At 34.8% G+C, this 27709-nt stretch overlaps 2 protein-coding genes across 2 annotated transcripts; one reads left to right on the top strand and one right to left on the bottom strand.

Moving 5' to 3' along the window:
• The first annotated feature begins 389 nt into the window (after positions 1-389).
• On the top strand, positions 390-8363 carry LOC121731235. Its single transcript, XM_042120590.1, has 8 exons — positions 390-471; positions 734-873; positions 1174-1540; positions 5319-5420; positions 5756-5805; positions 6264-6368; positions 7114-7272; positions 8319-8363. The coding sequence occupies exons 1-8, from the start codon at positions 390-392 to the stop codon at positions 8361-8363; spliced, it is 1050 nt and encodes a 349-aa protein (XP_041976524.1).
• Positions 8364-16980: 8617 nt separating this feature from the next.
• On the bottom strand, positions 16981-25545 carry LOC121730877 (cytochrome P450 4c21-like). The gene is made up of 10 exons (XM_042120084.1): positions 25382-25545; positions 25100-25189; positions 23332-23442; positions 22561-22749; positions 21819-22012; positions 20525-20579; positions 19944-20136; positions 19141-19292; positions 17633-17818; positions 16981-17156 (listed from the first exon to the last, which is right to left on the bottom strand). Exons 1-10 carry the CDS (start codon positions 25539-25541, stop codon positions 16987-16989), a joined length of 1500 nt encoding a protein of 499 aa, XP_041976018.1. The 5' UTR covers positions 25542-25545; the 3' UTR covers positions 16981-16986.
• Positions 25546-27709: the final 2164 nt, after the last annotated feature.

Genomic DNA, 27709 nt, shown 5'->3' with positions numbered 1-27709 from the left:
CAATTAAGTTATTAAGCAAACTATTGTATTAACTTAGCCTGTAATTTCTTTCAAAGTTAATATTGAAGCTACTAGGCATTACAGGAAAGCACTTTCTGCGAATTATTATTTATTAGACATAATAATTAAATAAAACTGTTACACATAGCAACAACAATAAAGTAATATTGCTATTAATTTTTTTCAGAAGTAATAAGTGTAACTATAAAGCAATAAAAGCAATGCAGTCTTTAAATAAAAGATTTACACAACGTAAAGGTGTTAATTTTTATCTTAGGCTATTCTACTATAAAGAAAACCAGTATCTTCATTTTTAAATACTTTATTCGCAATTTCAATATTATGTTGTAGATCGCAAGAAGTTTAAAAGTATGCGAGAAACGTACAGTATGACTATGTTGTTCCTGGCTATCGGCATGATGCATCCATGTGCCAGTACTTTCAGGGAACGGATCAGGTTGTCCGTAATTGGTAAGTTTTGTCTATTACTAAATGAGGATTACCTTTATTACATTTCTACAAACTTCAGCCTAGTTTCCCCAAACACATTCCCTGAACAACTTTTCAGTTAAAGACCTAGTGAACATTTGAGGTGAACACGTTTGGAGGCCTCTGTAGGATACCAGTAGCCAGATTTTCAGATCCTTTTTGTTTTATGCTAGAACGGTCAATATATTCTGTTCTTTCAGATGATAGAGTACAAACTTCACTAACTAGTCACATTTTCATACAGGTATCAACATAGCTCTGGTGATCATCCCATGTTTCATCATCATCACCAACGACATGCATATCCGGATACTGACCAATGACATGCCGAATTTAGTTCGCCAGCTAATCATCATTGTTTGTATCACCTTCGTCTTCATCAAGGTAACGTGATTTATTAAAATCGGCTCGTTTTAACTACTTTGAATAGACTAGCCTGGCTTAAGCAAAATCGGCGACTGTCTACGAAATCATTGTGGAATTATTACCTAACATTGAATAAATTCTGCTGGAGTGACTGGACCACGCAAGTCCAGCATATGTAGCGTCGAGTGCTTCCATCTAAAGTTGTTATCGTGGACACTGATGTAGGTAATAGTTCTGAAACTTTATAACTAAAATTAAACTAGTTAGATCTAATATTTATATTATATTGTGTAAAATATTTCTCGAAATACTTCACAGATGATTTCCAGTATAGTGCGACGAAAGGAGCTCAAAGAAATCATTGATACCATTAGCGCCGACTACGACAACTTTAACAACATGCCCGAAGACTACCAAAAGATAGTCCATGAATCGATAACGAAGACAAAGTTCTTTGAGCGAATTTGGATGGCGGCTATAGCCATAACGGCATCTTCTTACCCAGTTCTAGCTACCGTTTTCACGGTCCATTCCCAGCTGCTCACTGATACTCCTAAAAGCTACATGGTCCATGATTGCTACGTTATATTCCTGTCAGATGAGCAGAGGTTTCAGACTCCGTATTTTGAAATGTTCAATGTGTTTGCCATGACTACCGTATGGTTGATTTTCATTGGGTTCACTGGTAAGTTTTAGAAGGGTTGGATTAGCGAAGAAAGAAAGTATGTTTATGTGATTATGATTTCAATGTATGTAGAGAAAACGATACATACACTATTACCAGTGGTCGGCGTAGGTAGTGCCATCCTGCGGGATTCGTTAATCGCGGCATAACGTGGACATGCCTCTCAATCCCGCGATTTTGGGATTCGCATTGAAATAATATATAATCGGAAATACATTCAGAATTTGATATTTAAACAACAAATATTGTGACAAACGTAAATAAAGAAATAATTTGTTAGTTTTTTATTTATTTATCATAATTATAAGTTTTATATGATATTAACAAATAAGTAAAAAATTAACAGAAATGTGATTATATTTATTTGGATATAAGTAGTATATCGTAGATCACTTTCAGGCTTGCCTGTGTTACCTGCAAATAATTTGATTGTTTAATTATAAATATCCATTTAATGTTTATCAAATATTGACTTTCTTTTAAAATATATTTAAACAACAATAAACAATAATGAATTCGCTTAGTGGCACCGTTAAACATTCGACGCAAACAACCGAGCGATCATTCGCAGGCAACACAGGCAAGCCTGAAAGTGCTTTACGATATACTACTTATATCCAAATAAATATAACATTTTTTGTTCTTTTCGTCTGTTATGTGTGGATGGGATATTTTGGACTCACGCGCAAAAAAAATGCTACACACAGAACAACAAGCCATGCGCTACTCGCAAGTGTCTGCTTGCTGTGTGCGGGGTGCGGGCCACCCCGCACCCCGCACACGTCTTGCTCCTGCGGTATTAAATAAATATGGATTATAATTAAAAAGAAAGAGTTATGTTTAGTTAATAAATAATAGATATCGATTTTGACGCGTAATCTTTTTTTTTTCATACTGGCAACTAAGCAAAACATGGCTGAAGAAATATTAGACGTAGAAAAACGTTTAGTGACTCATTTATTTAGGCCTTTTTTATCCGGCGAAATTATGACTCAAAACTCGTTTTTTTTCATTAATTGTAAAGTGCCTAAATACTTGATTATTCGCGATAATTCGGAACAAAATCGGTGAAGTATTTTTGAAGCCTTTATAAAGCAAACATTATACACGTCTAGAAAAAATATTTTTGTAGGATGTTTTTATCAGAATTAATTTTGACATGTCTCTTTTTTTTGTTAAAAGTAGCTGTAGAATTATTTTTTAAACTAATATATATTTTTTTTGTTTCAGGTAATTATTTTTCTTCGTTACATAATACTGATAATGGTGAGACAATTTTACACAAGCTATAATAGCTACTCTACAACGAAAACTCATTATTTGCCACTTACTGAAATAACACTACAATTAGATACCATCGTCCATTAAATATGCATACAATAATTTGTGACAACCCTATGTATACAGCCCCTGTATTGTCTGTCTCTGCTGTCATGTTCTGCTGAAATAGGAAATAATTAGATGATCATTTATTTATGCAGGAACATAGGCTAAGGTAAAGGAAAAATATGCCCAAATTATTCATATTTATAATATTAGTATTTCTTTCCTTCACATAATAAATATTATGTTGTTGTTATTTTATTAAAGAATTCGATATTTTTTCAAGTTATGAACCCGGTTTAAATTATTGGAATAATTCCGTGTGGTATGATAATACTTTCGAGGCTAAACCCAAATAAAGAGTATAGCTTCACAAACAACAAAATGAAGCCGATTTTTAGTCATGTGTGAGTCAAACTAATGCACGACGAGTCGCCCAATCACATCACTAAAGGCAGCGTAGTTTATGCATCTGTGTGCGTAAGCACGTGTCAATAAAATGACTTCACTTATAAGTTATAACCAGTGGTCGGCGTAGGTAGTGCCATCCTGCGGGATTCGTTAATCGCGGCATAACGTGGACATGCCTCTCAATCCCGCGATTTTGGGATTCGCATTGAAATAATATATAATCGGAAATACATTCAGAATTTGATATTTAAACAACAAATATTGTGACAAACGTAAATAAAGAAATAATTTGTTAGTTTTTTATTTATTTATCATAATTATAAGTTTTATATGATATTAACAAATAAGTAAAAAATTAACAGAAATGTGATTATATTTATTTGGATATAAGTAGTATATCGTAGATCACTTTCAGGCTTGCCTGTGTTACCTGCAAATAATTTGATTGTTTAATTATAAATATCCATTTAATGTTTATCAAATATTGACTTTCTTTTAAAATATATTTAAACAACAATAAACAATAATGAATTCGCTTAGTGGCACCGTTAAACATTCGACGCAAACAACCGAGCGATCATTCGCAGGCAACACAGGCAAGCCCGAAAGTGCTTTACGATATACTACTTATATCCAAATAAATATAACATTTTTTGTTCTTTTCGTCTGTTATGTGTGGATGGGATATTTTGGACTCACGCGCAAAAAAAATGCTACACACAGAACAACAAGCCATGCGCTACTCGCAAGTGTCTGCTTGCTGTGTGCGGGGTGCGGGCCACCCCGCACCCCGCACACGTCTTGCTCCTGCGGTATTAAATAAATATGGATTATAATTAAAAAGAAAGAGTTATGTTTAGTTAATAAATAATAGATATCGATTTTGACGCGTAATCTTTTTTTTTTCATACTGGCAACTAAGCAAAACATGGCTGAAGAAATATTAGACGTAGAAAAACGTTTAGTGACTCATTTATTTAGGCCTTTTTTATCCGGCGAAATTATGACTCAAAACTCGTTTTTTTTCATTAATTGTAAAGTGCCTAAATACTTGATTATTCGCGATAATTCGGAACGCGGGATTTTATCCCGCGATCCCGGAGGTATGTCCATGTTAACATATACAATTGAGGTCATTCACCCTAAATGGCACTACCTACGCCGACCACTGACTATTACATAGAAGTCCAATAAGTATATCTGTCTCTCTGTTACATAAGAAACTAGATGTCGCTAAAATAGTTTTGTGTATTGGGCGGGATTGGTACACGACGAACACACCAATCCCACCGTATCAACTTTTTTTAAAATCCTTAGTGGATTATGCGTAAAGAGATAGACATAAGGACGATCCAATGCGTCATACTCAATCATCTTCAATCTTAAATAACAGTTTGCAACCAATTACAGCTTGAAAGTTTCTAACAGTTAGGTTTATGATGGGTGTCTGCAAGGGATGATTGTATTGTATTCGACATTAATGATAATCCTCTGACAACATGCACCAAGCGCGCCATACTATTGCACGTTTAGGTATACGATGTGCTGGGCTTAGTAGGGCGTGCGGGGCTAAAAATATGGTCGCTTTGAAGAATCATGATATGAATCATAATAGTACGATTCATTTTTCTAAAATCGCAAAATGCAACTCTGCTTGCAATTCATTTCTGTATTTTTGTACTGATTTGACATTTGTCAGTTTGACAGTTTTGACAATTCATTTGCTGAATTGATTGGGAGGAATTGCTAAAGGTAACCATTTTAGCCCCGCACTATACTAAACTCGTTATTTTATACGCTAAACTAATTATTATAATTATTGAGCTTTGGCTTCTCAACATCGATTGGAAAGAAAGGCCGCCCCTATATCGTAGAGCATTGGCAACAATATTTAAAGCAATTGCTTTAAAATTGTTGCATATATCATTTAATCGTCATTTAGGAGTAGAAATTGGTTCGGAGGTATCTGTTGTGGGTTTTTCGGATGCCAGCGAAGCCGCGTACGGATGCGTGATATACAGAACGGACTTATCAACTATTTTAGGTTTTGACGGCATGTTTACAATATCAATTATACACGTCTCTCTGAAGCTAAGATTCATTTCTCAGAATTTAATACATTTGTTGGATTCGGGATATGACGGACGTAAAATTAACCGAGCCATTGCAAAATTTGTCGTCGAACATTGTGAAATTGAAAGGTTTGTTGCAAACTTCGTCCATGATTTTTATAGTTTATCAGAAAGGTTACATAATATAGCTGTTCATAGACCGTAGGTCCTTTTTTCTGTAAGTTTAGCTGGTTTCCCTATTCATCTAGTAAGTTTATTTAAGGTTCATCAAGAAGATACAAAAGTGTTTCGAAGTTTGGCTTGTCGGAGTGTTCTTCAACGCTGGACTGAATATCGCGATGGCTCTGAGTCAGACTACTTCTGATAGTGTAAGGAAATTGACGACTATTTTGTGTATTGTTTTTTCTAGAGTTATATACTCAGACTTACGGGTCTAGAGCAGATATAGTACTCCTACCAGTAAGTAGTTACTGGTAATGCTGAAATGCTGACAAAATTTTGATGTTGTCTCTTCAATGTTAAATGCGTATGCTTTCTTCTAGTTACTAATAATATCTATGGATGCTTCACACCACGTCAGTCTGGCCCCGTGCTAAGTACTTAAAGGACTTGTGTTACGGGTACCAGACAACGGAAATATATCTAATACTTTTATACTACTCGTATACATATATTTAAGATTTTTATTATATGATACACATATTTAATACACATCCATGACCCAGGAACTTTGAAAACTTTTTTGTTCCGTCGGCGGGATTCGAACCCGCGACCCTTGCTTGAGCTACCAACAGCCCACCAACTGAGTCACAGCGGTCGTCGTACTGGCAACAACTTACTTATTTATCTTCATATTTTAAGCTTCTTTCTTTTCTATGATATATTTCTAAATAATGTTTATATCCATCTATATATAGGGTCAGGAGAAGGACTTGAACACATACATCTACTACTGTTTCGCGATCGCGACCGCCGTCCACATTTATTTGCCTTGCTACTTGGCTGCCGATGTCGCTAACTACGTGAGTTGTATTGTACCGTATTTTTATTTATTAACTAGATGTTCCGCGCGGCTTCGCCCGCGTAATTTAGGAATGTCACGGAAACCGTACATTTTTCCGCAAAAAAAGAAACCTATGTCCTTTTACGTGGTCTATTCTTCATGTGTGCCAAATAACATAAAAATTGCTCCAGTACGTTCAAATAAGCCCTTTCAAATATTTTCCCCCTTTTTTTCCACACTTTCCTATATTTATTCCCTCCTATTAGTCTTAGCGTGATAAAATATAGCCTATAGCTTTTCTCGATAAGTAGGCTATTTAACACTGAAAGAAATTTTTAAATCGGACCAGTAGTTCTTGAGCTTAGCGCGTTCAAATAAGCCATTTCAAATAATTTCTCCCGTTTTTTCTACACTTTCCTCTATTTCTTCGCTCCTATTATTTTTAGCGCGATAAAATATAGCCTAAAGCCTTCCTCGATAAATAGGCTATCTAACACTGAAATAATTTTTTAAATCGTACCTACCAATACTTCCTGAGATTAGCGCGTTCAAACAAACAAACAATCAAACTCTTCCGCTTTATAATATTACTAGTATAGATTCTATTTTGTTTTTAAAAAACTTGTAGTCGTGGGTTCGTTGTATCTATAATTAAATCTAATTTATTGTTTTAATGCATTAAAGTTTCTAGGGACTGAAACCCCACTTTTTAACCGACTTCCGTAAAGGGTGATGAGGCTATGGATATATTTTTTTATTGACAGGGTGTAGAAATATGTGACTTTGCGTACGGTTGCAAATGGGAGACCATACCGGATCTCAGGATCAGGCGATCGATTGCTATGATCATCAACAGAGCACAGGTGCCCATACGGTTCAGGGCTCTTGGGATGTTGACGTACAATATGGAGCTGTATTTGAAGGTGGGTAAGAGTTACATTATAAGGCTGCGTCTCCACCAGAGATGTGTTGCGAGGAATGTGTTTTTTAAGATCCAATAGAATCGCTGGGCGAGGTCACGTCAATGAAGCGATTATATTGGTTCTCAAAAACACATTCCTCGCAACACATCTCTGGTGGAAACGCAGCCTCTTGTTGACAGGGCCCGAATATTTTCACTATCCGACCTACAGTAGGTGGAAGAAATCGCTTGTAGCGATAAGACTGCCTTTTGTACTTTTTACTCATAGTTCTAAGTTCTGTATGTCATGGTCGTTTTGGTGCAATAAAGGATTTTCATTAATTCAAGGTAAAATTCTCAAACTTGGATGGTGGATGGCTAATAGCTAGGTTGGAAGATAGAGATATGTAAATTTTGCCGCTCTGGGCAAATGCCCGGCTCGCCCTCCTTAGATCGGGCCCTCCTTTTGACTATTGTATGTGATGGAGGACCAAAACAAGCTATTACAAACTTGTAGAGGGGCATAGTCGCTCACTATTGCCCATGATGTTCGCCGATCGTGAATTTAGAAGCATTAATAGTTGCATTTTGTCTACAGTGTGTAACAAAACTGAGTGATAATACTTTAGGTAGTTTATGTGTCCCCTATATAGAGTTTGCTATGAAAGTAGCAACGCTGAAATAGTAACTTTTTTTTCATCTTTGTATGGAAAAAATTTTACCTTGCCCTTACAAATCACAAAAAATTGCTTTTTCAGCGCTGCTACTTTCACAGTTATCTCTATACATATATAAGGAACACATAACATGCACACCCTAAAGCATTATCACTTAGTTTTGTTACACCTATATCTTGCGTCAGTACTCAGTGTGCAATCTGCAGCCTTAGGGCTTGTTTCACCACTTCCTGATAAGGCTATCCACCAATTAACTTGACAGATCAAGTATGGAGAATGTCAAAAAACTTGTGAATAGCCTATTAGGCACTTTATCAGAAAGGTGTGAGACAGGCGATAAGTTTCTAGAATCTATTTTGTTTCTTTAATAATCCGAGTATCTGCTTTTCAGATTCTACAAACTAGCTACTCCATGTTTACAATTTTAAGGAAATAACCGATTGAATTTTTATGCATCTCTTATTTAATAGTTTTGTTGTAATCTTAGTAGCGGGCACAAAATATATGCTACGATAACTAGATCTCATTTTGTTTTATTTAGCTCTATTTTTTGTATTAGGTACTACCTATTCTAATAATATTAATTCTAATCAAAAATCAAAATCAAAAATATTTTTATTCGGAGTAACTTTTTTACAAAAACTTTACCGAAAGTCGATACTACGGTGCCTACCACCGGTTCGGGAACTAACCCGGCGAGAAGAACCGGCGCGGTAAGAAACTCGCACGGGGCCATCTTTTACTAAAAAGATGGAAAATTACAATTTAAAACATATAACAGTACATAGGGATTGCAATCCGGATACTTCGAAATCCGAAAAATCCGGATAATCCGGATTTTTTGGGCCTTTGAAAAATCCGGATTTTTACTTTTCAAAATCCGGATTTTCGATTTTTCGAATATTAGACAAAATTATGAAAAATAAGCTTTTACGTAACATTAAATATTTAAATATATCGTATAATATCTGACATACAAATCCACATTTGTTTTAAGGCGCTATCACAACTTTGCGTGGTCTACACGTACCAAAGTTAGAATTTCGTATGTCTAACATTCCATTGCGTAGTTATTTGGTCGTTGTAATTACATTTCTGTAATATGTTTTCATTTTATTTAAAAGAAATAACGACATAATATTATCTTAATTTCTTATAACCAAGCTCTTATTTCACTATAACATTATTATGTTTTCTATAATGGTAATATAAATGCAATGATGATAAATTAACAATTATTTTAGAATATTTTAGTATTGAATACAATGTTTTTTCTATAAAACATGTTGTTTTTTTGTTTACATTGAGGTTCTAATTATGATTACAATGGTTTGTGACGTAACCATCGCTGATTTGTGATTCTGTATAATTAAATAAAGGAATATATATATATAGTAAGTTAACGTAATGTTGAAAAACGATTTAAAGTTTAAATAATTGTTTTAAGTCATTCTGTGCAATAGCCTAAATATAAATACACTATCCAACTGCTGGGCAAAGGCGCCGCCCGAATCTTTCACTTATCTTGCTCCAGCGTCACCGTTTGCCAGCCCAGCTGATATGCCTCCAGTGGGGAGTTTATAACCGTGTTCTAGGCTAGAATCCTTGCCAGAAGCCTAACTGGACAATGTAAGCTCAACAAGCGCCTTTACAGGATAGGTTTTAATATCATTACGACCTGCAGATTCTGTGACACACCTATTCACCTTCTACTTGACTCTACTGCTCTACTACAGAGCAAAAGCTCTCCTAATTTACTAAAGAGGAAATTTGTAGCACCAATCTCAATCACATCGTCAAATTTATGAGCAGCACTGGGTTGGAGACGGATGCGTCTAATACGAAGGAGTCACAATAGATCCTCAAAGATCGTCTTAACATCAGGATTACAATTATCTGCCTTCGCATCAAAAAAATAACCTCTAGAGCATAGCGCTATCTTGTCTTAGGCCTAAATATATACCCACTCAGTCGATATCCTGCCTAGATGTATGCGGATAACGCGGCCAGCCCAATGCCACTTTAGCTTGGCCGTCTTGATTCCTACGTCTGTGATTCTAGTTTGGGAGCAAATTATGTTTTTTATTGTTTTGTTTAGATTTAAGCTGTATTGATCTTTGGTAGACCCTGAGTTGGAACTTTTGTAAATCGTAAATCGGTCAATGATCGAGTTTGCGCATCGTTGATTATGACGAGCGAAATACACGTCATATCAACGAGTCTGCGCTTCCGTGAGATTGGTAAGTCACCATCCTTCATGGACCAGTTTTTCTGCCTTTCTGCTGTCATAAGAAACTAATTGGCCCAAGTACAGGTACTCATTGACATAGTGAATTCTTTGCTCGTCTATCTCGACCCTACGTCTCGTACTGTTGATCATTGTTAGTGTTTTTGACCTATTTTTTGTAAGTTCCACCTCTAGACTTGCAGATCTTGGAGCATAATTTAATGATGCGCGGCCTACGGCTGTAGGCGCTAAAATGACGAAGTAGTCGATAAAGCCGAGATTGCTTAGTTTTTTTCTTGGTAACTAAAATTTCACATTTTTAAATAGTTAAAAAAATCAAGGTATTTTCGAGTTTTTAATAATATTTTATGTACCAGATATTGTTATTTTATTCTCTTCCTTTTTACACCCATGTGAAAATCGCTAACTTAAGAAAAATGATAATTTTTGAAGACGTTTTATTTTGCACTTTTAAAATGAATGTTAAATAAAGAAATAATAAGAAAATAACTTAAATTTAAAGTTGTTTTTCAAAACTATTTCAAAAATTACAAAAAATCCGGATTATCCGGATAATCCGGATTTGAGGATGAAAAAATCCGTAAATCCGATTTTTTTTAAAATCCGTTTTCTGAAATCCCTAACAGTACAACACGGTCACATTAATGTAGGTACATTACATCCCGGGATGTATATCTTTACATTATATTAACCTGACGCACACTGGAATGTACATGCAAGCATCGTAATGATGTCATCACCATAATACATCTCGAGACGTAGCAAGGTAGCCAGGGTCGTCTCTAGCCCATGTGGCGCCCGTGTGCAAACATTACCCTAGCGCCCCCTAACAAGCGCGCGCGCGGTCAAAATGAAATGGGTACAAACTAAAAGTACAGTTTGTCCGGCCGCTTAAGGGTGAGGACTCTAAGCGGTGGCTTCTTTCGTTCCACCAGACGAACTATAACAGCACATCAACAGCACTACATAGGTACTGTCAAATTTCTCCAATATAAAATAGATAACACACTCTATTGTTGTTTGTTTGTAGATTGAAGTTTTTTTCGGTTTTGACCATGATGTGCTCTTGAGTTTTGACTGACCCTAACAAGCCTAACCCTAAAAAATAAATTTTATATCGCTTAAGTACTTCAATTTTACTTTAAATTTCATGTTTTATACTTATTAAACATCACATCATCACAACATCGGTATTTAATTCGATTTCATTATTCGATTTCATTGAAGAGCTCTAACTTCTCTTCATCCGAAGAGCCAGCATGGCACAGTTTGTTTTCTAAATTAGAACACTGTGCTTTTTTGTATCCAAATCCAAATCCTACCACTACCTATTTTGAAAAAACGAGCGATAGGACACTCACTATTACATCAAATAATATAATCTTCATTTATGTGTTTGAAGGTTCATTTCACGTTGAAAAATAAAGATTATAATATTTATATTGCAAAAGCCGAGCCGCTCATGGCGCGCCTTGCTTTGCTGTAATTCTACAAATATAAGAAGAGCTTCGGATATTACACAAAAATGTTTGCAAACTGGAGTTCTTTTTACGTTGGTCAATAAAGAGTGGGCCGTAGCGGCCGGCCAGAGGGCCTAGACGAGTGGCAAGCGATTATTGTAAACGCCAACGCTAACGCCACAAAATGTATGAGATTTGACATTAGTATTCGCTAGCGAAGCGATGACTTATGACAAATCGCATACATTTTGTTAGCGTTTACCATAATCGCTTGCCACTTGTCTACTAGGGCAGCGCGGGCGCGCGCCGAGTGCGAGCGGCGCTCGGCGCCCCTAGGACCGCGGCGCCCGTGTGCATTGCACCTAAGGGAAAGACGCCCCTGAAGGTAGCATTGAAGTTGCGTTCCTCGTTCCACGATTTTGACTACACTCATTCTTCTTACTTTTGGCAAAAGTAATTATCTATGTGCGAGTTCAATAGAATAGTTGTATAGTTATATGTGGTTGTTATCATAGGTATCGTACCAAGGCTTACGTTACCGAGGCGTTGCTCTGCATCTACATACCAAGTTCCATTCAAAATCAGTTCAAATTCAGATAGACAGACGTGTCTACCACGAAACTAATCCCAATATTTTGGAATATAAATACACGTGTACCTATGTAGCTAACAGCTATTTATTTACAAAGATATTTACAAGAATAAAGTTAAATTATCCAATAACTAGCGACCCGCCCCGGCTTCACACGGGTATAAAATATTGGTATAGCCACTGAAAAAATTATTTAAAATCGATTCAGCAGTTTTGATTTATATTCATTATTAGTAACCCTTGGCGTCCCTTGGCCCGTATAATTGGTCGCTACCGCCACAAAAGCTAAGTCTCGCAATTTTTAAATATGTAATCCGGGAGCACGGCAGTGCTCCAGCCAAGCTTTTTAGCAAAGGCACAGCCGTAGCATACTTTACTCGAAGCGGTTGGCGGCTTTTTCACACCCCCTTTATCTTCGATGTTAACAAAGCTATTGATTTAGAATTTCGGTGACTAGGAGCAAGTATTAAAACTAGCTTAACCTCCAAATTACATAACATTTCGATAAATAGTTTAATAGTTACGGATGATCAAAGTTGCTACATTTTGTCACTCACTGACTGACAGATCATCAAAATTCTATGGTACTTCTAGCAGACTTTTTGGCAACAAGGTAGGTCGTTATCCACAATAAAAGGAAAAATTATGAAACTGGCCAAGTGCGAGTCGGACTGGCGTACATAAGGTTCCGTACCGTAAATTTGTATAGGGGGCTCCCCCCTTAAATCACAAGTTTATGTACTTTTTATTACTTATTATTAAAGTTGAAATACAATTAAGTATTTTCTGAAATTTTCAAAAACCTTACTTTTACCATTATGAATATAGAGCAAAAAAGGGCAAAAAAACGTGTTTGTTGTATGAGACCCCCGATTAATCATTTATTTTATTTTAGTTGGACTATTAGCTTTTATAGCGTCAACAAAAGTACATAATTTGTAAAAAATTAAAATATCTAGCTATTGTGGTTCTCGAGATCTAACCTCGTGATACACGGACGGATGACAGACAGACAGCGAAGTCTAGACTCATTAAGAATAGGCTCCCGTTTTGATCCTTTGGGCAAGGAAATCTAAAAACTGAAAAGTATAATATAACTTTATTAAATAAAAGAAAAGATTTTTATGTTTGTGGCTTTGCAAGAACATTAAAAATGAGTTTCGAATTCATAATAATTATTTTACGTACAAAGGGAAAAATAGTGTTAACAAAGTTAACAATGAAACTATAATAGTTAAATTCGATTAAAACATAAATGAAATCAGAACTGCGAATTATGATGTACACTTTATACTCGCTCGATAGATGGTGTAGCACTCCCTTTATATCGCGGTATCGCTTGTTTGCGGAGTATAATTAGTATGGTTTAAAAAATCCGGGATAGGTCGTAATACTCAATCGAAAGTAACATCGGTGCACGAATAACCTCCTGAAAGTTAAAAAGTTGTTGGGCTATCGTCATAGAATTTGTACTTTGTAAAAGTACCTACCTGTTATTATCAATTAATTTTATGACCTAAGACCTAGAATATATACCTAGAGATAGAGAATGGATGCTTAGCTAAGTACAGAAAAGTTTTAACGTGACCTGAAAAGATAAGAAACCTTAAAAAAAGAAATGAAATCCCACCAAAACATTAAATGTAAAAAGGAGCCAATCAAAATATTATTGCATAGCCATGCAATATATCTATCGTAAAAAGTTTTCAGATCACATTCAAGCCAAGCCTTCAACTTATTTTGTAATTTAAATCAACATTAAGTGAATTTATCAATAGTTTTCTTTATTTTATAATTATTATAGTGGCTTGGCAATGAGCACTAGAAAAATAATCACTTGGGATTTATTGGGTACCATCGTCCACATGCGTCGTCACATACTAAAACACTTTACGCTTGCCGTTTGTGTAAGTATGAACTACCCCAAATATGAAGTTTTATATTTGATTTTCTTGTGCTCATTGCCGAGCCAAAGCCAAATTATAAAATAAAGAAAACTATTTATAAATTCACTGAATGTTGATTTAAATTACAAAATAAGTTGAAGGCTTGGCTTGAATGTGATCTGAAAACTTTTTACGATAGATATATTGCATGGCTATGCAATATTTTGCTTGGCTCCTTTTTACATTTAATGTTTTGGTGGGATATTATTATCTTCAAAATATAGAGGCCATATAGATCTATATTAAATCAACAATGTATTTAAAGTGTTTAATTGAATAAGGATGAATGCCTTATTGGTTAACATCGCTTCGAAAATTAACCATTATTTGCCGTTAAAAGTAAATGACAACAAACTGTTATAATTGTGGGATATCCATAAGAGATAGACATATACAATCACGGAAAGCAGAAAAAATGTAATTATTTACGACATCACATTAGAGACCCCAACAATAATAGTATTTCTTCACTATTTAATGAATGTTATTGCTTATTATACTTATAAACCTTCCTCTTGAATCACTATCTATTAAAGAAAACCGCATCAAAATCCATTGCGTAGTTTTAAAGATTAAAGAGAACAAAGGGACATGAGGAAAAAAAAGCGACTTCTATATAATATACTAGCGGCCCGGCCCGGCTTCGCACGGGTGGACATTGGTTTTTAAATTATTTTTTTTAAATAAAGGTAGTCAATCTTTAAGTTAAGCAGAACATAAAAATAGTTTACATTATTTAGCCTGCAACTACTATATTATAATTATTATGTACATATAACACATTTTTATTGTATTTTTTTTTATATTTTTATATTTTAAGTGTTATGTTTGATTATTTTATCCTTACCTGCAGAACTATAAGACTATAGTACATCACTTTGCGATAAGTAAGTATAGTCTATAATTTATAAAGCATAAGCAAGAAGGAATATTTTGGTAGATTTTTCACACAATTATTAACACTTAATACGGTTCCCTTTTTTCTCTCATTAAATATAGCCTATATTCAGCAGAAATAGTGTGGATTAAAAAATATGCATTAATACTTCCATCGTGCATCGGCATCGTGGGTATCGCAGACACAATAGATCTTCAATTGTTATGCTGGCAGCCGGCTGCCGCTATTGGAGATTTATAGTTAAAGAAATTAATGAATTATAATAGCAATCAAAAATAATAGTCATTCAAAACTTATTTTAAAAAGTTCTAAAAATATTACTTTCGTAGTCATAACTTTTAAAGCTTTTTTGAAATTAGGATTATAATAATGAAGCACGATAGTCTATATCAAATCAATAAAGCAGCACCCGGCTGTCGCATAACTATTGAAAATCTATTGTGTCTGCGATTCCCACGATCGAGGTAATATTTACGTGGACTCTCCGGGCGAGTCTGTGGCACTGATAATTAAATCTCTCCCCTACCGCACGCACACCCGCGCATCGCGCCTTGACGCCCAATTCGCAACGTGCAGCAGAAATCGTAATATTTTAATTTCGCCATAACATTAAAACCAAACGTCCAATTTTAATCATTCAAAGACCAAATATTATCTACATTAACTGTACTTAGTGATGAAATAATTTATTTTGATAAGGGTCAATAGCATGATTTAAATAAACGCATTTAAATATAGTCCAAAAAAAAATCTAGATTTTTTAATAAAAAAATGGTTATTGTGCCTCACTCAACATAGATAGGTATAGTGTGTCGCGGACTTTTTTGTAGATATTTAAAAGATCTATAATTACTTAGAACATTTTATGCCTCTATCTTTTATAGTTTAGGCAGCGTACGCAAAATAAGTAACTTTTCTGGTTGATTTTTTAAACCTTGCGTCCGAAAATCCCAAATATCTTACGGAACCTTATATTTTTCCAAAATAAAAATTAGCCTATGTTCAGCAGAAATAATGCAGGATTCCAATGGTAAAAGAATTTTTCAAATCGGTCCAGTAGTTTCGGAGCCTATTCGACTCAAACAAACAAACAAACAAACAAAAAATCAAATCTTTCCTCTTTATAATAGTATATTATATATAGTAAAGTAAAGTAGTAAAGTAATATATAAAACTCAAAGGTGACTGACTGACTGATTGACATAGTGATCTATCAATGCACAGCCCAAACCACTGGATGGATCGGGCTGAAATTTGGCATGCAGGTAGATGTTATGAAGTAGGCATCCGCTAATAAAGGATTTTGATAAATTCCAACCCCAAGGGGTTCAAATAGGGGATGAAAGTTTGTATATAATAATACTTCTTAACGCGAGCGAAGCCGCGGGCAAAAGCTCGTTGTTTTATAATATGATGATGATGAAGTGAATAGTGTTTAACTTATTTATTTCTGTTAATGAATAGTCGGAATAATTAATTATAATTACACGTCTTGTATGTGTGTCTCTATTTAAACCAACAGCTTGGATCGACAGTAGGTATATAAATAAGTCTATGGCTTGGATATTCTAAGCCGGCCCCTAGACGATCAATTGTATTGTGCAATATCACGCTTCAATTTTATTAAACAGTTTATTTGACAATTAGATTGAAGTTGGGCAATGTTCAATATCAACCCTAGACGGTCAATAATATTACGCAATACGTGATATTGAGCAATAACATTGACCGACTAGGAGCCCGCTAAGTGGGCTTAGACGATCAATTTTATCGTGCAATATCATTGAACAAGAAGGCGGGCGCGTTCAATATCAACCCTAGACGGTCAATCATATTGAAAATTCGTGATATTGCTCAATAAAATTGCTGAAATTGATTGAGTTGAAAAGAAAATCCATGACGCATACCATCGTTTTTAGATTCGGTTAACGAATTCTATTTCAAAATTGTTGATAGATTTCAGTGTCACTTCAAACTTGATCTCAATGTCTGGTATGGGTCCCGATGCTGGTGTGCCCAAGACCTTATACTTCCTCAGGATCGCACATAAAGCCAGTTTCACGAGGTAGCTCCCGTATTTTGAACCTGGAAAATGGAATTGCGGGAAATTAGTTATCGAGTTTGAGGTATGTTCCTTTAAATCCATCCTTACAATTTGCCTGAGGGAGACTGGCAATGGCAATGAATGATATGCAGGGCTAATGCCGTTGATGGTCATTGTACCAAGCATTCTCATAATTGCAGACGTTTGTGGAAGAAGCAGATAACTAACATTTTATAATATAAGGATAATTACCCATTTTTCCCCTTATAAATTGAACAAACCATGTAACTTATCTTTAAATCATCTGGCTAATATATCTGGCTACTGATAATAAATTAGCCAGATAGCGATTAAAATACAGATTAGAACCCACAGATTTTTTATTTCAAATTATTTTTCTGGTCCTAAAGATTTCATCTATGCAAAAAAAGAACGGCATTTTTTAACTATTATTATTTAAACTTCAAAACAAATACATAAAAGGCTCTTAAGATTCCGAAGTATTGTGATGTCTTACCAACACAACCACGAGCGCCGTAGCTGAATGGAATATAGGCGTTAACACTGACGACGGCCAGCCGCTCCGGCAGGAACCGCTCCGGGTCGAAGTGATACGCGTCAGAACCCCAGTACGCAGGGTTCCGGTGGAGACTGATGATGGGAACCACGATGCCGGCGCCCGCGGGAACCACTCGCCCAGATGCTGGGAAACATGTTATGATCCAAACTTAAGGCGAGGATAAACCCCAATTTGTTATTCCGCGACTTCCGGTTTACCTAGTTCCAATATAATAACGAAGTTTTAAAAAATATGAGGTATAAAGCACAATATTTAAAATACCTTAAACCATAAACATTTTAATAAAACTTAATAATTTGGCTGTAATTAATTTACAAACTCACCTCCGATAAAAATCTATTTCATCGAAATATAAGTATTAACTAGGATAATTATACATTTTATTTGAATAAATTGTTAGTAAATCTATATTAAAAATTCTTTAACCGAACAATTTTGTTTCTTAATGTTTATTTCCAAAGATATTTAAAAAAAACATGAAAAATAGAGAAGATCCGCTCGAGTGACTACAGTTTTATGCTAAGCTAAAATGAATCTTATTGCGATGCGTATACGCTTGGTCTTTGGTTGTGTGCAAAGTTATCGTTTTGGATTGAGACCTTAAGACGACTTACACCAAGCTTATAAATTAATTTAGAATAAAACATATTTTATATATCTACTGATATCAGTGATGCCAGATTGGGGGGAATCCCCCCAAATTTGGGGGTTTTTTTAGGTGATGGGGGGAAAATTGGGGGGAACAATTTTTTGGGGGGATTGTTGGAGGAAAAAATCTGGGAACAGACGGCGAAATCTAAGTACTATGGGCCCGTTTTTACCCTTTGGTTACGACTTACGGAACCATAAAAATGATCAAGGAGCTCGCGAAGATGCTGATTCTATAAAGATTGGACGCTATTGCAGAAATAGTGTACATTCATCGTATCCATTTGTGAAATTCCCATTCATAATGAACAAAATTTTTCTTTTATAATTTGTGGGGGGATTTTTCTTGAAATCCCGAATTTTGGGGGGATTTCGGGGAACACTTGGGGAGAAACCGAGTTGGCCGTCTGGCAACACTGACTGATATATTTCAAAATAATTATGGCCCGTCTTGGCGGGGCACTGCCATGCGCCCAGATATTCAAAATAATGGGCTAGCTAAAAAATTTTACTTATTTATTTATTACTAGATGATGCCCGCAACTCCGTTGCGCCAAAATTCATTTATCGCGCGGGAACCGTACATTTTTCCGGGATAAAAAGTATCCTATATCCTTTCCCGGGTGTCAAAGTATCTCCATGCCAAATTTCAGCAAAATCGGTTGAGCGGTTTGAGCGTGAAGAGGTAACAGACAGACAGGCAGACAGATAGACAGACACACTTTCGCATTTATAATATTAGTAAGGAAGTAAGGATTTTCTAAATTCTATTTCTCTATTCTATAGTTTATACTTACATAATTTAATTTCTCTGTCAGCATTGCGCATAATCATAGGCACAGGTGGGTAAAGGCGGAACACCTCTTTGACGACCATATCCAGATATCGCAGTCTCTTCAAATCGTCTATCTCTAGCGGTCTATCTGAATTGTCGAAAATATCCCTCAACCTAAAATTAAATTAAAAAAAATTAAACGCTTTATAATTTTTTTTGCAACGCCGCGTCGCCAACTTGTATATTTTTTATGTTGACTCCATCCCATATCCATTCTAGTGAATTCAGTAAATTATGGGAACATACATTTTCAGAGTTTAACTAGTCTTTATATGAGGGACCTATCAGACAGATTGCTGTAAAGCGGTCAGTTTTGCGTTCTTCGTGTTGTACGTTATACATAATTATTATAGAGATACTCACACAGGGGACGTTCTGACCGCGTCAGAATTGATCCCATGTGACTGACCGCTGCGCGCTTGAACGAAGAATACGAACGCAGAATGCTTGAACGCGTGACCGGGCGCTCTCTGGCTGATAGGTCAAATTTAAATCTAGAGTTTAAACTACTAAGGGCCTGTTTCACCACTTACTGATAAGTACCGAATAGGCTATCGACAACTTATTTGACAGAAAGAAAAAAGAGTTTGATACTTTGTAAAAATATATAATAGCAGCTATCTGTTACTCATACCAGTTATCACTTATCAGTAAGTGGTGAAACAGGCCCTAAAATATGTTATCAAACTTTTCAACCTATCAATGTTCTTATTTTAGTACCTAGTCTAAATTAAACTAGATTTTTAGTCATTCGTCGTCACTCACTCCTCATAAAGTTTATCCTGCACCTCTGGATACTGTCCCATCAGCATCAGCGCGAAGCCAAGCGCGATGCCCGCTTCCTCAGAAGCACCCATCAGCACCACGATTTCCTCCCTTACATCTATTTGTGGGAGTTTGGAATCGAGCAAACCGTCAAACAAACCACGCTTTGTGTTCTTTTCTTCGCTGGGGTCACCTAAAAGAATATTATTATGAGACTATAAGGATCTGTTTCACCACTTTCTGATAAAGTGCCGAATAGGCTATTCTCAATACTTCATCTGTCAAGTTAAATGGTGGATAGCCTGTTCGGCACCTATCAGATAAGTACCGGATAGGTTATCCACAACTTATCTGGCAGATAGTTCATACTCTATCTGTCAGTTAAGTTGTGGATAGTCTATGTGGCATTTATCCGGAAGTGGTGAAACAGCCCCTAAATATGCTACTTGTCGTTTACAACTTACAATCATATAATTAATGTTTATCAAAAACATTTGTAAAAAAAATGGGTTCAGTACAGTCCAGTGAAAGAGTTTATTATCTACTATAAGAACTTATGTAAGTATCAATTTTATAGTTACCTGTAGAATTTAAGGTGGAATTACTTAATAATTTATTTCTTCGAATTCTATATGCCTAGAAGATAAACCAAGTTTCTTAATAAAATAAAATATATAAACAAAAAACTTAATTTAGTTAAACTTTTTAATCGGGACTTAACGCGACTTATTTAAGTAGTAATGCTACTACGAGTACCTACTTTTAGTAGCATTACTACTTAAATAAGTCGCGTTAAGTCCCGATTAAAAAGTTTAATTATTATAATTAAACTTTTTAATCGGGACTTAACAACGCGAAAGTTTAAAATGTTAACTTAATTTAGTATTATTAATTACAGTTTACGTATAAGCTATCAGCGCTATTTCGTTTTTACAAGTGTAGAGACTGTAATAAAATATATATTTCGTTTTTACAAGTGTAGAGACTAATAAAATATATATTTCGTTTTTACAAGTGTAGAGACTGTAATAAAATATATATTTCGTTTTTACAAGTGTAGATACTGATAAAATATATTATATTTCGTTTTTACAAGTGTAGAGACTGATAAAATATATTATATTTCGTTTTTACAAGTGTAGAGACTGATAAAATATATTATATTTCGTTTTTACAAGTGTAGAGACTGATAAAATATATTATATTTCGTTTTTACAAGTGTAGAGACTGATAAAATATATTATATTTCATTTTTACAAGTGTAGAGACTGATAAAATATATTATATTTCGTTTTTACAAGTGTAGAGACTGATAAAATATATTATATTTCGTTTTTACAAGTGTAGAGACTGATAAAATATATTATATTTCGTTTTTACAAGTGTATAGACTGATAAAATATATTATATTTCGTTTTTACAAGTGTAGAGACTGATAAAATATATTATATTTCGTTTACACAAGTGTAGAGACTGATAAAATATATTATATTTCGTTTTTACAAGTGTAGAGACTGATAAAATATATTATATTTCGTTTTTACAAGTGTAGAGAGTGATAAAATATATTATATTTCGTTTTTACAAGTGTAGAGACTGATAAAATATATTATATTTCGTTTTTACAAGTGTAGAGACTGATAAAATATATAATATTTCGTTTTTACAAGTGTAGAGACTAATAAAATATATGATATTTCGTTTTTACAAGTGTAGAGACTGATAAAATATATTTTCATGCGTAAGTGAAAGACACAAGTAGTTAGGTATTTTAATACTTTCAATAAGCCGTGTTTGGTATGCGTTAGTTTACAAAATATGGTGACATTTTTCAATCAATAATTTTGCTAAATATTTATCGTTAACTATTCTTACCGTTTCTGCGTAGTTTTGGAAGGCCACAAAGTTTTTATGGGTTTCCGCATAATTCGCGGTGAACCTGTGGACCCAATTCGGGTACATCCACAGGCTGACCCATCTCTCGTATACCAGCTTCAGGCATCTATGAAAGTCATCCAGTAATTGCAAAGTGCACATTTCCTTTCTCAAATCTTGTGCGTCTGCTGATCCTAAAATATTTAGAATCGTTTTAGTTCAAGAAATCATATCGCAATATTCGTAGAGTTTTTAAGGTGTTGAACATTTTTGAAAATTTTAGGCTTGACGAATTACATGTCTCCACACGAACTTGCAGCTTGGCGCCTTCACTTCGAAAATACAAACAATTTTACTGTATCTAACGATTTATTTTAATATGTAGTGGCGCGTTCATGCTGTCAATTACATTATAGTTAAAGCGTAACCGCCAAACGTAAAGTGATTTTGTATTCTTTTGTGAATCCTAAATCGCCTAATAAAGAAGATAGTGAATAGTAAAAAGTGAAGACTTGATTTTTAACTCCCATGAGCAGCTGATCTCTTTCATGGGTGTGATCTTTAAGAAATAAAATAATGTACCGTCCAAGAAATTGATTCGCATAATATATCGATAGGCACTTGACCAACCTACGACATTTGGTCGGATTATGTCAAGGGTGATTTTGTCTGGGCCGGTTCTACGTCCGCTCCTAAAGTCAAGATTCTTTCGAGCTTTATAGGTTATGAATGGCATACGTACTTAAGATACTGTTGAAGCAGAAGGCGCCCAAGTACGGCCCCGCAGCAAAGGGCCCCTTCCCCACAAACGGTGCCAGACTTTCCGCCAGCGCCACACTCTCAGCCCATATGGACTCGACGTAGCCGGCCATCATTTTGCTGGTGAATGATGGCAACAGGACGCGTCTCCGAACCTTAGATTTTGATGCCTCTGCAATAAATTCTCAATCTAATACTTTTTTAAAACAGGATTTTATTGGCTTTTAACACCTTAACTGTGAGACTGGTTTTACGAAGACACCTTAACTACGAAACACTCAATATATAAGATTGATATTAATTATCAAGGCACTTTACAGAATACTATTGTATGAAGAAGCAAGGATAGTTTGGACCAGTTAATATTAGGCACAGCCTTGAAAACTCTGCGGAACCCCTGAGTTCAGTGCAATCTAGCTAGAAAATCTTTACATTCTAATACAAGTTTCATATCTAAAGCCAAATGGACGTGGATCATCATATCCGAAGATATCGTAAATTGCCGGATCTGCTGGTTGCCACACACTGGGACCACACTGCCCGAAACATTAAAATAATAATAAAAATAAAAAATTCAAGGCGTGGTGGAAAATAGGAATGTTTTTAAATTCAAAAAACATATCCTTGGCACTGAGGTAGTAAGTACTACGTAGTACATACTATGTCAGTGATCCTTGGTGCGAAAACCTGATAGCAAGTCTCTCTCTCATTCTTGTATTTTAATGCAACTCTACATAAAACTATTTCAACTAACCTGGCGTGAACACACTTCCGTTGCTAGTGATGGCCTGCAGAAATGTGTACATGTAGTCCTTGTTCAAATATAGTGTCAGGGCTTCGGCTATTTCTGAAGCGTCTGTCATCACTGTAGAACAATATTATGTCACTTTAGAGAAGGGCTTTCGAAATTTTCTCCACGGACCTCTCAGATTTCCAGAATTTCACTTTTAAATGGTGTACGTAAATTGTAAACATTCTTTAATCTATAATAAGTTCAATGATTGTGACATCGACATCATTTACTACAGATAAATATCTTAATCTTGATAAATTTGAAAGCAGTTGTTGCTAACATTTCAAGTAAACTTACAATTTAAATTATTATTTTTAACAAAAAAAAATAAGGAATAATTGAGATTTAGACGAATTCTGAAAAAGGCACTATTATAGAGTAAGAGTTATTTAATACTTTTTAGTTCATACTAGCTGTCCCGGTGTCACTTTAAAACCTTCCCTGGACTTCTACGAATATTTTAAGACTAAAATCAGCCCAATCCGTCCAGCCGTTTTCGAGTTTTAGCGCGACTAAGACATTTGAAAATCCATTTTTATATATAGATTATTATTGTTTTACCTTGGAAGTCGGTTTTAATTTTTTTGTTAAAAATAATAATTTCACTCTTTTTAGTTATCTACAAGATAAGGCTTTATGAGTAAATAACCACTACGAATGTTAACTATTAACATTATGTTACTGTAAGCGAAATTGTGGTAAATGCTTGCAGTTATCTAAGCGATGCTGCAATTTAAAAACTTTTATTTTTAAAGGTTCAGGAGTTCTGTTCAGTGTCTTTGGATCAAGAGACACCTTTGTATGAACTTTCTCTTATTCTTAACATATGTTTAAGTTACTAGAAACAACATTTTAACCACTATGAGTCTTTTGATAAATTTCAAGGATTTCCCTCGATTGCTCATAGATCCCATTATCAGCTAAGTCTAGTCTAAGCTATACAAAGTCAAAATTATACCCTATACAACAACACAAGAATTTTGAAAATCGGTCCACAAACAGCGAAATAATCATCAAAAACATCTGCTTCAATGCAAAATATCACGAAAAGCAGCAATAATTGGGTCATAATGTGATGACCCATGGCATAATTATGATTTTGATGATGATGATCAAATAAATGGATGTGTTGGCTTATGCTTTCAGTTGTTTAAACAATGCCGAAATCCCCGAACCTGTATCTATAAGGATTCAAAAGTTCTGTTGGGTATCTTCGGATCCAGGGTATAACCTGGTGCGAAATCTTACTTTTTGGTAGCATTTACCTCGAATGCTTCAGAAAAAATTTAAATCACTATATATTCCCATACAAATTTCAAGGAGTCCCCTCGATTCCTCCAGGATGCCATCATCAGATCACCACTTTTGTGAACGTTTTCATAATTTTCATTTCATAATTCATTTATTTCATACCATTTTACATTATCAGACTTAGTTTCTACTTTGGGTCCTACACTAGGCACAGCCTGTCTTGCAGGTCCCCAATATTTACTTAAGGTTACATAATATATTATTTTACTTATGGACATGGTACCAAGTTCGAGTTAAACCCTATACAACACAAAAAGAATTTTGAAAATCGGATCACAAACGGCTGAGTTATCGTTGAACATACAAAAAAAAAAAAGATACATACAGCCGAACGTATAACCTCCTGACAACTTGTTGTAAAGAATCTATATTTCCTCATAGCCCGATAGTAAAATAGTAATAATACTCATTGAATTACCTAGGTAGTATGTATTGAAAGTATACAACCGAGCAATTCCACCTGCTTCCGTAGTTTGGTAGCCAATATCAGTAATTAATTTCATTGCATCTGAAAACATAATTGTATTTTTTAGGTAAAGTGTTGCATACTCAAATATTTGAATCAATGCTTTCTAGAGCACTCACGGGTCTACCAGTGGTTTCCAAACTTATTTTACTCTGGGGCCACTTTTGACATTTTGAGTCTAGACTGTAGAGTGAATTAGTATTTATACAGTGGAACCATTTTGGGAGTACTCACGTTTAGAACTAGCGTATAGAAAATGGTAGAAAGATCCCAAAAAAGGTAGCTCCTTGCGGCATGGTGGGTACTGGAATACCACCTCATACAGCCGACTGCTTCGGACTTTGGTAACATAGTATATCACAAAAAACAACAAGACTACTAAGTATATATACATTGTTAGCAGCGAATACTTTTAAATTAAATTAAATTAAATGAAGAACAAATATATATGTACATAATACATTGTATAAGTCGGTTTTTAATATAGTTTCACACAATTTAAAAACGTGACAGCGATGACCAATCGCTGTATGCATTTTTATATTGTACAGTGTGTTCAATTTAGGAAGGGTAATTTTACTTATTCTTAGTTTTGCGCAAAAAATTAAGACGATAGGTCTTTCACCCTATACTGTGATTTTGTAGGGAAGACCCTATAGGCCTATACTGTGACTTTATATTTTGGTAAACTTATATCTTGATTTTTTAGGGTTCCGTACCCAAGGGTAAAAAAGAGACCCTATTACTAAGTTTTTGTTGATGTCTGTCTGTTCGTCTGTCTGTCTCCCGGCTGTACTGAAGAAAGGTAATAGCTAGAGAGATGAAATTTTCACAGATTATGTATATTTTCTGTTGCCGCTATAACAACAAATACTAAAAACAAAATAAATCAAATATGGGGGCTCCCATAGAACAAAATTGATTTTTTTGCCATTTTTTATCAAACAAATAATTGAGGAGGGCTCCCATACAAAAATCATATTTTTTCCTACTTTTGTTCTATGGTACGGAACCCTTCGTGTGCGAGTCCAACTCGCACTTGGCTGATTATTTATTCATAATTATGTCTTCGTCAAAAATAGTAATTTATCTTATAATATGAATTATGATTTTTTTTTTCTTATAAGTATATATTATACTTACAATATATTATAGTACGGAACATATTTTTAATTACTACAAGCAAATTTTTTGTGAATAGATTCATTTTCATACTTGACGAACAACATTTTAATTTTCGAAAAATCTCGAAAGTGGTAGCTAACAGAAATAGAAAGGATTTCATACTTTGACTTGATGTTCCTAAAATATGGATTGTTCTATTTATAGGACAATGTTACTCTTAAATTAAATAACTATTGAGTATTAAAACCTATCACAATACAAAAAATTTGCTTGTTAGGGTCCCGTTTTAGGTTTCAGTAGTCAATCAAGTTTTGTTGATTACATAACCCTATAACGGAACCCTACTCAAAAAAATGTTCTGGGGCTCCCGTACTATATACATTTTTGGCGAACGTTACCTAGTGAAGTGAATATTTATATATTTTTGGCGAACAAAGTTTTTCATGATATTTAAGTCATACCTAAGTACTGTATGTATATTTTCAACTTTATCTAAAACATACTGTACTTACTTAAAAGTTAACTTCATATTTTTTAATTTATAATTATAAAATATAAATAATTTTAATTTATAATTTTATTGCACAATTGTTTTATACTATTATAATTATTTACTTATAGTGTTGTGACTCGTACGAGGCGTTTTATCGACAGTGAAAAAAAAGTTGATTGTCTGAAAAGAAAGATAGCTATGCGTCGGATGGGCAGTGCATGGGCATTGGGCATGTTAAAAGTCGGTCCTGCGCCTGACCACTCGCTAACTTCGTGTCGGTCGTTCGTGCATCTGGTTAATGAGGGTAGAGGAGGAGACAAGGCTCTTGTGTGCTGCACACATATTTTGGGCACTACAAAATTGCTATAGGTACCATGGTGATGCATTTCATAATCCCGTAAATTCTCCTCGAATAATAGTTTAAATGTTGATTCACTCCTAAATGGCCCCATAATTTTTGTCTCTTTAATAATAATTGTAACGTATATTTACAAAAATCTTTATCTTAATACAACCACAAAACACCGGTAATAGTTGACGCCATATTGTAAACAAAACGCACGTAGCGCCGCGGTGGTGAGCGCAGCTGAACTAATTCAATCAAACGGCGGCTTTTCAATTGTCACATATAAAAAAAAAATATTAAAAAGAAAATTTTTTAAATCAAATTGGAGTGTCTGTAGTGTTGAACGTTTTGAGCGACTTAAATATTCAATTAAAAAGCTAGACGTGTGATTGGCGTTGTTCAGTCAAAGGGCTAGCTGTTTGATTGAACGGCTATTTAAACCAGTCGGCTGTGACAACTTATTATATACTATATTTTATCGATATCTTTTTCTACATTGAAACATCATTTGAATACAATAAACACGTGCAATGGTCCAATGGACTGTATTCAGTAATATCATGTAGACCTCTACAATGTGAATATTGAGCTATTTGTA

This window comes from Aricia agestis, chromosome 10, assembly GCF_905147365.1.
Source record: "Aricia agestis chromosome 10, ilAriAges1.1, whole genome shotgun sequence".
NCBI lineage: Eukaryota > Metazoa > Arthropoda > Insecta > Lepidoptera > Lycaenidae > Aricia > Aricia agestis.
This window is presented reverse-complemented; position numbering and strand designations above follow the sequence as displayed.